Source organism: Gopherus evgoodei, chromosome 2 (genome assembly GCF_007399415.2).
Source record: "Gopherus evgoodei ecotype Sinaloan lineage chromosome 2, rGopEvg1_v1.p, whole genome shotgun sequence".
NCBI classification, from domain to species: Eukaryota; Metazoa; Chordata; order Testudines; family Testudinidae; genus Gopherus; species Gopherus evgoodei.
In genome coordinates this window covers 169,196,435-169,208,854 of record NC_044323.1, presented here as the reverse complement: position 1 = coordinate 169,208,854, position 12,420 = coordinate 169,196,435, and the positions used below count along the sequence as shown (strand labels likewise).

Sequence of the window (12,420 nt, the reverse complement as noted above, 5' to 3'; positions counted from 1 at the left end):
ATATATTGCATGATCTGGTTTTTGGATTAAGTATTACTGGCTTTGATTGTACTCTCCTTTACTTTTTAAAATTGTAAGTCACATACCATTTTGGGCTTTCCTTTTTCACGTGAAGCCTTAACTAATATCATTGGAAAGGAGAAAGAAACCATAACATAGAACATTTTTTCCCCCTTAGTATGTATAAAGATAAGTACTATTATTGGAACGAACAATACAAAATCTAAATAAAAGCCAATTCTTTATTCCTGTGTTCTTACAGAACATTTTTTTTTGAATTGCATTGATTATATAAGCAGAATTGTTTCTTCCTGCCCACATGGACATTTCTGTTATATAGTGGACCAAAGAGTACATTATCTCTGTTTCCCCTTTTACTGTGCTGTGTTTTGATAATTTCACTGAAGATTTAGATATTCTGGGTGAAATTGTGGCCCTGTTGAACTCAATAGCAAAGCTTCCATTGATTTCAGTAGAGCCAGGACTTTAACCTCTGTTTCTGCAAATATGTTTTCAGAGACTTAATTCTTTTTCTGTTAATTTTCTTATTTAAGGTCCTTCATTTGAAAACAATTCTTGTTGTCCAAGATTTCATTTCATGCCACGGTTTGTGAGGTTTCTTCCGGGTAAGTTTATATCCTGTGGTTGGATGTAAATTAGGCTTCCAAACTCCTGTGCATCTCTTCAAACAAGGAAGAACCATTTATATGGGCCTCATGGCTATTTCTTCACATGGACTGAAGGTTCAGACAGAATCACTGCTTTGGTTTGTACTTGGTCCACAATGTGAAAGTTTTATTTGCAGTCAAAAGAGCTAGAGACTTGATTTTTATTTTTTTTTTTATTTTTTTTTAATGGAAGCTGGGATTCTGGAGCATTAAGATGTGACTCACCAGAGGAAAAAAAAACCCACCAGTCTGATCTGGTTTAATCCAACCCTTAAGCCAAGGAACAGTCTTTGGTTCAGAAAGGACTGTGTCTACTCTTACATGAAAAGCCTGCTTAGGAGTTTCCCACACCCACTGTATCTGGGGGAAGATCCGCAATTGGTATACATTTTCATAACTTCAGTGGAGCTACGAAAATACATACCAGTTGGAGATCTACTTCTGGTTCTTCCAGGAGAATCATTTCCACAGAAATATTCTTGATATGAGAGCAGTCCTCTATTTATTTCGGCTGTTCAGAGACCCAATGTTGCGTAAAGTTGGCTTTACCTCCTAAACAAGGGTTACTGGTAGCTGTGTGGAGGAGGAGAGGGGTAAACAGGGACAGTACTTCTCCATCCTTTAGGAAAAGGTGTTCACATACGTTTAACCACTGATCCTTCAAATGACAAAAGTTGAATTGATCCTTAGTGGTGCAGAGACAACTGATTTCTTCTCCTCCTGGAGATAATAGTTACCCGATCCTATAAAGTTACAGCCTAGTCATGGCTGGGTCACTCAGAACCAGGACACCTCTTTCCATCCCAACCTGGCTTTTATTTCATAATGACTCATGACATGGAAGAAGTACTTAAGTGTCTCAAGCTCTCCAAACTTCACAGAAGGAGTCTACAAGAACATATACCGTTCAATTGGAAAAGCTTTTCATTCTAGTGTGAATAGGTCCTGATGGATCCTTTTGCTTGCCTTATTCAAAAACTTCTGCTTTCCTTTCTATTTTTTCCCTCAGTCTTAGATACAGACATCAGCACTCAGTTTATTTGCTATTTCGAGTTTCTGTGACCTTGTAGAAAGTAAACTCCTCTCCTGTTCTTCCCCCAGAGTACAGGACTAAGGTCCATCTTGCATTTAGTATGTCCCTCTAGACGCTTCTGGTGTTACATAATTACTAATAGCGTCCCCCAAAAAATCTCCATTTGAAGCAGTTCTCACAGTCACCGACACTTCTAGCAGAAGGGTTTATTTTTAGCAGCAATGATTTCAGCTTGCTGAACAAGTGAGCTTCAGGGCTTTAGTGACTGATCCACCTTATTGTAAGTACCATGGGATAAAGTAGAATGGCTTTTGATCTTAATCTATTCCAGATAATAATCTGTAAAAATGTACCTCCAGCTTTTTGACTGAGGGTGCAGCTGTGCCATGAAACAATCTGTCTTGAGGAGAATCATGTCTAAGACCCTGTCTACACTGAGATTTGAACCAGATTTGAAATTGTAAACGTAGTTTAGCTAAACCAGCTTCAAACATGGTTTGGCTTGCCTCTGCAGTCAGGATATTAAAAGCTGTCTGACCGTGTCTACCTCTGCTGTTCCTTAGCAGGCCTGCATCTTAAAATTGTATTCAGTCAGACGCAAATGTATGTTTGGTGGCAGTTTGCAAAATTGGCCACATGTGGCTCTGGGTCATCACTTGATCTCAGTACAAAATGAAAATAGATTTTACCTCTGTGAGGTGTGTAACCTATTTCTAGGTTACGAGTTGTCTAGTTCTACTCTGCTAGGTTTGGTTGGTTGGTTGTTTTGGGGGTGTATCTCTTAACTGGTATTTCCACATTGTGAGACATCTTATCCCTTTCTGATTGTGAGTTTATATTATTATTTTTTTCTGAGAGACATACCTGAAGCTTCTTAATCTCTGCAGAATGGGAATCCATCATCCTGAATATATTTTCTGAATATTATTTATCTGTAGTTCTTCTTTGAAGATATTGGTGCAATAGAGCCCCACACATTCATTCACTGCCTTCTTAGCAATATAGGAATGAGTTGTTTGATTTCTCTTCCCCCCCATTTTCTTGTCTTACATCTTTCAAACAGAGCTAAAGAGATACAGTCTCTAACTTTCACAATATCTGCATGAGATGGCTGAGATGGCAGGCATTGTGTGGCTCAGAACATTGAGCTAATCATCAAATCATATTTGCTCAGTGCTATAGGCCTCGGAGATGAAGAGTGGTAATCTACTGTACCTAATTTTTCAGAATATCAGGGAAACACACATTACAGAGTAGTTGATTTCCTTTGGGATCCGTGGTCAGCGGAGGGGGAGTCCACAAGCATGCATTATTTTGAAAATGAACACTGGAAAAGCCTAAAAGAGGCCAGATTTCAGAACTGGGTCCAGTACCATCATCTTTGGCTTAGACCACAGCATGGATTCTCTTCCTGTAACTTCATTAGCCCCATATTTGTTCAAGTAAGCAGTTTGGTGTACATACCCTAGATGCTGCTGCTCACGGGCTATCTCTTCCCAAATTAAATAAATTAGTTGTTGCCAGGTGAGGTCAGTCTTTGTAAAGGGAATATTTTCAAATTAAGAAGTTGTTTTTGTAGCTCATTCTATCTGCTTCTGTAGCTCTAAAGAGTAGTTTGTCATTACAAAGGGAGTTTGGGTATGTTTCCCAGTTGTAGGTTTTATATTGGAATTTAGAACAAGGTTAATTCTACTGAAGAAAGTCTTCTAGAAGATTACTAGTGTAGGTCATGTTCCTGACCTTCCACAATCCTAGTATTTTCTTTACTCCATCAATTTAACCCTGTCGGAATTGGAGAATCACTTGCCTACTTCTTTATATTCATTGGAGGTTTAAACTGTACTACCCTGACCTGGTGATTCAGGAAGACTTTCCATATGATTCTCAAACTATTACTACAATCTTTGTGCTATAGCATTTTCATCATAATACTTTTACACCTTCGTTTTTGCTCATCTCCTTGCACAAGACCCTTTGAATGTTTCAGATAACATACTGTGACTTGACAGAACAGGCCAATTAATGGAAGAGAAGTGGACTGAAAATTTCTGCTTCTTTGTAATGATGAATCCTTTCACTTAATGATGTCGCCATATTTACAGATTAAACTCTTTTTTTGTTTAAGGAAAAGATTTGAGAGACTTGTATCTGAAGGAATCTTAGTAGTATGCCTCATCTTCTATCCAAACATTTCCTCCACAAACAAGTTTACATGTACAATTTGAGTGGTGGATAGCTCCTCAATAAAATGCCTGACAGGACCGTTATGAATTAATCTCTACTTTTGTGGTCTTCATGGTCATGACTGACTGCTTAGTCCAAGTCAGGGTGCTTTTTATACTTTCTCTTGTCACAAAACGCAGTCTTGGCAATGTGCATTTCTTCACATCTCAGAAGTAGTTAGTAGTTTTCACATGTACTTGGTTCATCCAGAGACAGTAGCTCAGTGTGAGCCCAGGCTACTCTTTAGTCTTCATTACTGCAGGTGCAGCACATAAACACTGAATATTAGTCCGTAATGCCAGGATAAATTATTGCACGCATCCATAAATGTCCCATAAAATTCTTGAATGTTCCTCCAGAAAGCCACATAATGTCTAAACAGTTTAAAACTATTGTTGTAAAAGGAAATGATAAAATGCAAAAAGGCAGAATGTAACTGGACTATATAACTTATGGTTCTACATGCAAATTTTAAAGCTATTCGGCCAGCTAAGTTAGCTTGAAGCTTTCAAAAAAATTTACGCTATTATTCTTTCTACCATTAATGTTATTGTTTCTAGTTGAGTAAATTGAGGTGCTTATGCACATGCATTATTCATCAATAAAATGTTTGTGTTCCTATTAGTTAATTGAGCAGTTTGTGCTTTATTTAACCCATCTGAACATTTTACTACTTCTGCAATATTTTCCTTTAATGACAATTTGAAGGGAAAGACAAATTTAATAATTTTTTATTAAATAAATTTTAATAAAAATAATTTTAATCTGTTTTTAAGATGGAGGGAAAGAAGTGCTGTCAATGCATCAGATCCTACTCTACTTGTTACGATGCAACAAACCTTTAGTCCCAGAGGAGGAGATTGCCAATATGCTTCAGTGGGAAGAGCTGGAATGGCAGAAATATGCAGAAGAATGCAAAGGAATGATCGTTACCAGTCCTGGCATGGTACTGCAAACATTTTTGATTTATAAATAAATCATGCATGCACTGTGATTATGGTTCAATGAGTTTGGTGCAGGCTAAATTGGAAAGAGAGAAGGAATCCAGAGGGATGAACAAGAATCCTTTGATCTCAGGGCTGTTGGAGTAACTGTGTTGAAAGTACACCGAATGTAAGAGAATTGGGGATGCAAAATATTATAGTTATATGAGAGTGAATTCACTTGATCCAGTGCCTGGATGAAGTTCACACTTGCTGCCCTATTCTTTGGCAGACTGTGTGATGTTGAAGAGCAGGTTTACAAACTAGCAACATACCAATGTATACATTGAAATTGCAGTGTTTCAAGCATGTGCGACCCTAATTTAGTCCCCTTGTGCATAAGTATTATGATAATCTTTAACTGCATGATTACACACTATTTATTCAGCGCACCCCTGCTTCATTCTGAGGGTGGGTAGTTATTCAGTAATTCCTTTTATCTTCCTTAATCAGTGTGTGGCTTTATTTAATGTACACCAATCAACTCTGCACTGAATTCAGATTTGTTAATTTTCTTATTGAGTGCTTCATTGACAGTAATGACTTTATTTTCAGAACAGCTTTGTGATATTAGGTGGTGGTATCATCCCTATTTCACACGTGGAGATCTGAGACAAGGAGATAGCAATGCCAAAATTATCAGGTGTCTACTAATTTTGTGTGTCCAACTTGGAACACACATGGCCTAGTATTTTCAGAGTACTCAGTTGTTTTATATCACATTATACATTGAAAGCAAAGTTTTAATCAACTTCAGTTGCTGGTGTGAATGCTCAGCCCTTCTGAAAATTTGACCCCACGCGTGTCAGTTGGGCACCCAGAAAATGAAGAACACACAGTTAATGGCACTGTAGTAGAGCGGTGCCGGGGCTCGACCCTCCTTGAGGGGGAAGGGGAACCACACCAGCTCGCCTCACTCCTTCTGCCTCGGGCCCGTCCCTTGCTGCGGGGTTGAGCACGAGAGAACAGTATATAAGTACACCCCGGCCCTTGGACGGGACGGGGCAGCACACAGTCTATGCTCAGGCCTTTCAGCAGGGGCTGAGCAACAAGGTAACAGTATATATATATAAGCCCAGGCCCTTAGGCAGGGCGGGGCAGCACACAGTCTGTGCTCAGGCCTTTCAGCAGGGGCTGAGCAACAAGGGAGCGGAGACGGCCTCCTCAGGTCAGGGGAGGGGGAGTCTGCCACCCTTGGAGGGGTGGCAGGGGGAACGCAGGCCCTCCCACTCCACTGCGTTCCAGCCCGGGGCCCTAACAGCGGTTAACGCTGCTGACGGTCAGTGGGGAATCCTGACCGAAACACACTGACATTGGCTCAGGTGAGCCTGCAGCCTGACTGGGGTCGGCTGCCCCCAGGCCACTTCCAACCTCTCCCTCGCCTGGTACCTGCCCTCTGCCAGCGTCGTCCGGGGCGTCCCAGACCATGGGTTCCTCAGGGTGTCTGCCGTCGGGAGGTCCAGTCCACTCCTCGCGGTACTGGGGTTCGGGAGGTCCGATCCACTCCTTGGGGTACCGGGCATCGGGAGGTCCAGGCAGCTCCTCCACAGGCCGAGCGTTGGACCGCTCAGTCTGCCCCTCTGAGTGCTGGCCCCAGGGGAGGTCAGGCCAGTACCCCTCCAGGTACCGGGCACAGGGTAGGCCAGGCCCAGTGGGAGCTCGGGCCCTAGCGTCTGCTCTCTCTGGCTGCCTCCCTCTAACTGAGCCCTGGGGCTGGGCTTTTGTACTTCCTGTCCCGCCCCTTGATTTCCGGGGGGCGGGGACAGGTGGCAGGGGCTTCGCCCACAGCCGCACCCTTTCTGGCCTGTTCTCCTCAGGAGCGCGGGGGAGTGGGGCCCCCTCGCTACAGGCACCTTTTGAAAAGTTGTTTTAAATGACCGATTCAATATCACATAGGACTCAGTGGCAGAGACAGGATTAGAGTCTGATTATCTAGGGTGGCATTCAACTTCTTTAATCACAAGACCACTCTTTTTCTTATGGAAATGCTCTGCCTCATTTTTAAATTCCTTTCATCTTTTTCATATCCTCATCTAAACTATTATGTATATAAGCCTTACAAAACTTTCTTCACCTGTTTGCATGAGTGGAGTAATTTTAAAGATTAAATTTTTTGATGGGCAAGTAAAATATTTCATTTTCCATTATCATGTGAAAAGGATAGCTGATAAACATTTATTTTCACCTGGACTGGTAAAACCTACATGTCAGTATTGTAATTCTGTCCTTTGGCAAGCATTTTCCCCATTTAATTCCAGAAATGGCTGCATTTCACCAGTGGGGGAGATGATCCCTCTATATACTGGGTATCTGTTTGTAAAACACTTATTTTGGGAATGAAAGATTTGTTATAAACTTTAAAAATAATATAATTATGTAATACCAATAGCCATTCATAACTAATAACGTCATAAGAAATAAGGTAACTGTTCTACATGGAAATTCTTTGCTGAATTGACAGTTTTAATATAAAGACGACTCTAAGTAATGTATCTTTTCAGACACTTCGTAGAACTTGATAGCTTTAGCATCATCCAAACAGCTAATTGCCAGGTGGGAAATCGTTTGAGTACATAACAAAACAGCTTGCAAGATAATGGAGAAAATATTTGTACAGAGAGATTCAACTGTGGAACTTTAGCTAAGGTTTTTGCATATGCTACAAAGAGCACTACAAATGGCGTGTCACCTGCAATGATGTGGAGTTACTCATGTTCTCCATTTTTGGAGGTGAAGTGAAAATCACTTCCTTCTAGAGTTTTGCTTTAAAAAGATCTGCGAAAAGGACAAAGTATTCCTCATTATACACATTGACTTTGGAGCATTTTGTAAGAGTGACGCCACAATTTTTAATGCCACTTAGTCTGTGTGATTGGATGGGTCTAATAATGTCTTTGCTTATATTAAATGATCAAGAATAGAATTAAAATTAAAGAGGTGACATGGTCTAGTGAACCAAATACAGGAATAGTAGTAAGAAGCAGCAGGATTCGATCCTGGCTCTGGTGCCAACTTAAAGTCTGGCCTTCAGCAATTCATGTGAAATTCTCAGAAACTCTCAAAACCTCAATTCCCCCTCCCCTGTAAATCAGGATAATACCTGTATTGCAGGGTTACTGTGACAACCAATTAGTTTACATTGGTCAGCAGTGTAAGTGCCACATATATTATATATTAATGGTTTTCCACATATATGGCTAAAATCTCTCTCTTATTCTTTTCAATATATTGAAAGCCTTCTCCGCTTCTCAGAATGATGTCAACTGTATTGTTTTTCTTCCTAGAAACCCAGTTCAGTTCGTATTGATCAATTGGACCGTGAGCAGTTCAACCCTGATGTAATTACTTTTCCCATTATTGTTCACTTTGGGATACGGCCTGCTCAACTCAGTTATGCTGGAGATCCTCAGTAAGAAATTTTCCTCAAAGCTTATGTTAATTTTTTTTTTTTTAATTCCTGTTTTTTTCATTTGTTGTTCAGGAAGGGCCTAGTCACATGACTATGGAAGTTGGGATGGCAAGCTTGCCATTTTCTGCAATAGGAGTGGGAACAAGAGCTGACTTTTATAAACTAAAGAATCTGAAATATAGCTGGTTTTTCCTCTTCTGAAGTCTAATTCTGTTCTGCACTTCCTTTATCAATTTTAGATTTTCAAAATAAGCACGTCAAATTCATGCAATAGTAAAATTATGTACTTGGTAGAAATGTTACGAAACCCGTGGCTATGTCCTTGTCCCGGATCAGCCCTGCCTCTGCTGCTGCTACCCAAATACCTCAGCTCCACTGCTCTTTATATTTGTGCTATAGGTCGATGAGAATTAGTGTGAGTATGTGTGTGTGAGCAGGGCAATCACACCCCTAGCTCAGAGTATAGACAGAGCCTAAGTTGACTTCATCAATCTAGGCCCTCATGTTGTGTGTGAAATACCTATTACTAAGGTATTCAGAAAAGTTCCATTTGGTGTATTTTTTCTTGTCCAAGTTTTTGATATAGCTAAGTGAAAGCAACCATAAATAAATCTTTATTATTATTAATAATAATAATAATAATAATAATATTTTCTTATTCTCTTGCTCATCCCATAGTATCTGAGTGCCTTCCATACAAAATCGGTAGGAATAGCAAAGTCCCTAGTGGACTTCAAGAAGTCTCTGCCTCTCCTTTCTCGGGGTAAAAAAAAAAATCTGGTTGGGATCCTTGGTTTGTTGGTTTGTTTGTTTTACTTGGCAGAATGACTTGTTTATTTGTCATTTAATTTTTCTTTTTGGACAGATAAATGTATTATCTGTTTTGAAAACTGTTCTGGTGCTGGAATCCTTTATTGAAATGAAAAGAAAATAGTGTAGAAGTAGCCTGTAGATTTCCAGTTTCCGATTTGTTTTATAGACCAAGCAGACATTGGAGTCTCTAGGGCCAAGGAAATGCACTGGAGAATGATGGAGTGAAATAGCTCTGAACAGACTCATAGACTCATAGACTCATAGACTCTAGGACTGGAAGGGACCTCAAGAGGTCATCGAGTCCAGTCCCCTGCCCTCATGGCAGGACCAAATACTGTCTAGACCATACCTAATAGACATTTATCTAACCTACTCTTAAATATCTCCAGCGATGGAGATTCCACAACTTCCCTAGGCAATCTATTCCAGTGTTTAACTACCCTGACAGTTAGGAACTTTTTCCTAATGTCCGACCTAAATCTCCCTTGCTGCAGTTTAAGCCCATTGCTTCTTGTCCTATCATTGGAGGCTAAGGTGAACAAGTTTTCTCCCTCCTCCTGATGACACCCTTTTAGATACCTGAAAACTGATATCAGGTCCCCTCTCAGTCTTCTCTTTTCCAAACTAAATAAACCCAATTCCTTCAGCCTTCCTTCATAGGTCATGTTCTCAAGACCTTTAATCATTCTTGTTGCTCTTCTCTGGACCCTCTCCAATTTCTCCACATCTTTCTTGAAATGCGGTGCCCAGAACTGGACACAATACTCCAGTTGAGGCCTAACCAGCGCAGAGTAAAGCGGAAGAATGACTTCTCGTGTCTTGTTTACAACACACCTGTTAATGCATCCCAGAATCACGTTTGCTTTTTTGCAACAGTATCACACTGTTCACTCATATTAAGCTTGTGGTCCACTATGACCCCTAGATCTCTTTCTGCCATACTCCTTCCTAGACAGTCTCTTCCCATTCTGTATATGTGAAACTGATTGTTCCTTCCTAAGTGGAGCACTTTGCATTTATCTTTATTGCACTTCATCCTGTTTACCTCAGACCATTTCTCCAATTTGTCCAGATCATTTTGAATTTTGACCCTGTCCTCCAGAGCAGTTGCAATCCCTCCCAGTTTGGTATCATCCGCAAACTTAATAAGCGTACTTTCTATGCCAACATCTAAATCGTTGATGAAGATATTGAACAGAACCGGTCCCAAAACAGACCCCTGCGGAACCCCACTTGTTATACCTTTCCAGCAGGATTGGGAGCCATTAACAACTACTCTCTGAGTACGGTTATCCAGCCAGTTATGCACCCCCCTTATAGTAGCCCCATCTAAATTGTATTTTTCCTAGCTTATCTATAAGAATATCATGCGAAACTGTATCAAATGCCTTACTAAAGTCTAGGTATATCACATCCACCGCTTCTCCCTTATCCACAAGGCTCGTTATCCTATCAAAGAACGTTATCAGATTAGTTTGACACGATTTGTTCTTTACAAATCCATGCTGGCTATTCCCTATCACCTTACCACCTTCCAAGTGTTTGCAGATGATTTCTTTGATTACCTGCTCCATTATCTTCCCTGACACAGAAGTTAAACTAACTGGTCTGTAGTTTCCCGGGTTGTTTTTATTTCCCTTTTTATAGATGGGCACTATATTTGCCCCCTTCCAGTCTTCTGGAATCTCCCCCGTCTCCCATGATTTCCCAAAGATAATAGCTAGAGGCTCAGATACCTCCTCTATTAACTCCTTGAGTATTCTAGGATGCATTTCATCAGGCCCTGGTGACTTACAGGCATCTAACTTTTCTAAGTGCTTTTTTACTTGCTCTTTCCTTATTTTCTCTTCTAAACCTACCCTCTTCCCGTAAGCATTCACTATACTAGACATTCCTTCAGACTTCTCAGTGAAGACCGAAACAAAGAAGTCATTAAGCATCTCTGCCATTTCCAAGTCTCCCGTTACTGTTACCCCCTCCTCATTGAGCAGTGGGCCTACCCTGTCCTTAGTCTTCCTCTTGCTTCTAATGTATTGATAAAAAGTCTTCTTGTTTCCCTTTATTCCCATAGCTAGTTTGAGTTCATTTTGTGCCTTTGCTTTTCTAATCTTGCCTCTGCATTCCTGTGTTATTTGCCTATATTCATCCTTCGTGATCTGACCTAGTTTCCATTTTTTATATGACGCCTTTTTATTTTGTAGGTCACGCAAGATCTCAAGGGTAAGCCAAGGTGGTCTTTTGCCACATTTTCTATCTTTCCTAACCATCGGAATAACTTGCTTCTGGGCCCTTAATAGCGTCCCTTTGAAAAACTGCCAACTTTCCTCAGTTGTTTTTCCCCTCAGTCTTAATTCCCATGGGACCTTGCCTATCAGCTCTCTGAGCTTACCAAAATCCGCCTTCCTGAAATCCATTGTCTCTATTCTGCTGTACTCCTTTCTACCCTTCCTTAGAATTGCAAATTCTATGATTTCATGATCACTTTCACCCAAGCTTCCTTCTACTTTTAAATTCTCAACAAGTTCCTCCCTGTTGGTTAAAATCAAGTCTAGAACAGCTTCCCCCCTAGTAGCTTTTTCAATTTTCTGAAATAAAAAGTTGTCTGCAATGCAGTCCAGGAACTTATTGGATAGTCTGTGCCCCGCGGTGTTATTTTCCCAACATATATCTGGATAGTTGAAGTCCCCCATCACCACCAAATCTTGGGCTTTGGATGATTTTGTTAGTTGTTTGAAAAAAGCCTCATCCACCTCTTCCGCCTGATTAGGTGGCCTGTAGTAGACTCCCAGCACGACATCACATGTGTTTTTTACCCCTTTTAGCCTAACCCAGAGACTCTCCACCCTTCCGTCTCCTATGTCCATCTCCACCTCAGTCCAAGTGTGTACATTTTTAATATATAAGGCAACACCTCCTCCCTTTTTCCCCTGTCTATCCTTCCTGAGCAGACTATACCCATCCACACCAACATTCCAGTCGTGTGTATTATCCCACCAAGTTTCAGTAATGCCAATAATGTCATAGTTGTATTTATTTATTAGCACTTCCAGTTCTTCCTGCTTATTGCCCATACTTCTTGCATTTGTATAAAGGCATCTAAGATACTGGTTTGATCTTGCCTCCCAGCTTCGCCCTGACCCTCCTTCCTCTCTGCCATTATAGCCCGTGCTCCCACCTGTTTCCAACCCATCTCCCAGGTCTTGTTCCCCACTTACCTGTGGGCTTTGCTCACCTGTCCCCGTCGAACCTAGTTTAAAGCCCTCCTTACTAGGTTAGCCAGTCTGTGCGCAA

General features: G+C 40.9%; 1 protein-coding gene across 3 annotated transcripts in view; it reads left to right on the top strand.

Annotated features, from left to right (window-relative positions):
• The window catches only part of DROSHA (drosha ribonuclease III), a 113,738-nt gene that overhangs the window by 34,845 nt on the left and 66,473 nt on the right, over positions 1-12,420 (top strand). For all 3 annotated transcript variants that reach the window (XM_030552229.1, XM_030552230.1, XM_030552231.1), the window contains exons 12-14: positions 555-626; positions 4,701-4,870; positions 8,192-8,316. In XM_030552229.1, coding sequence (XP_030408089.1) covers positions 555-626; positions 4,701-4,870; positions 8,192-8,316 — 367 coding nt within the window. The remainder of the gene's footprint in view (positions 1-554; positions 627-4,700; positions 4,871-8,191; positions 8,317-12,420) is intronic.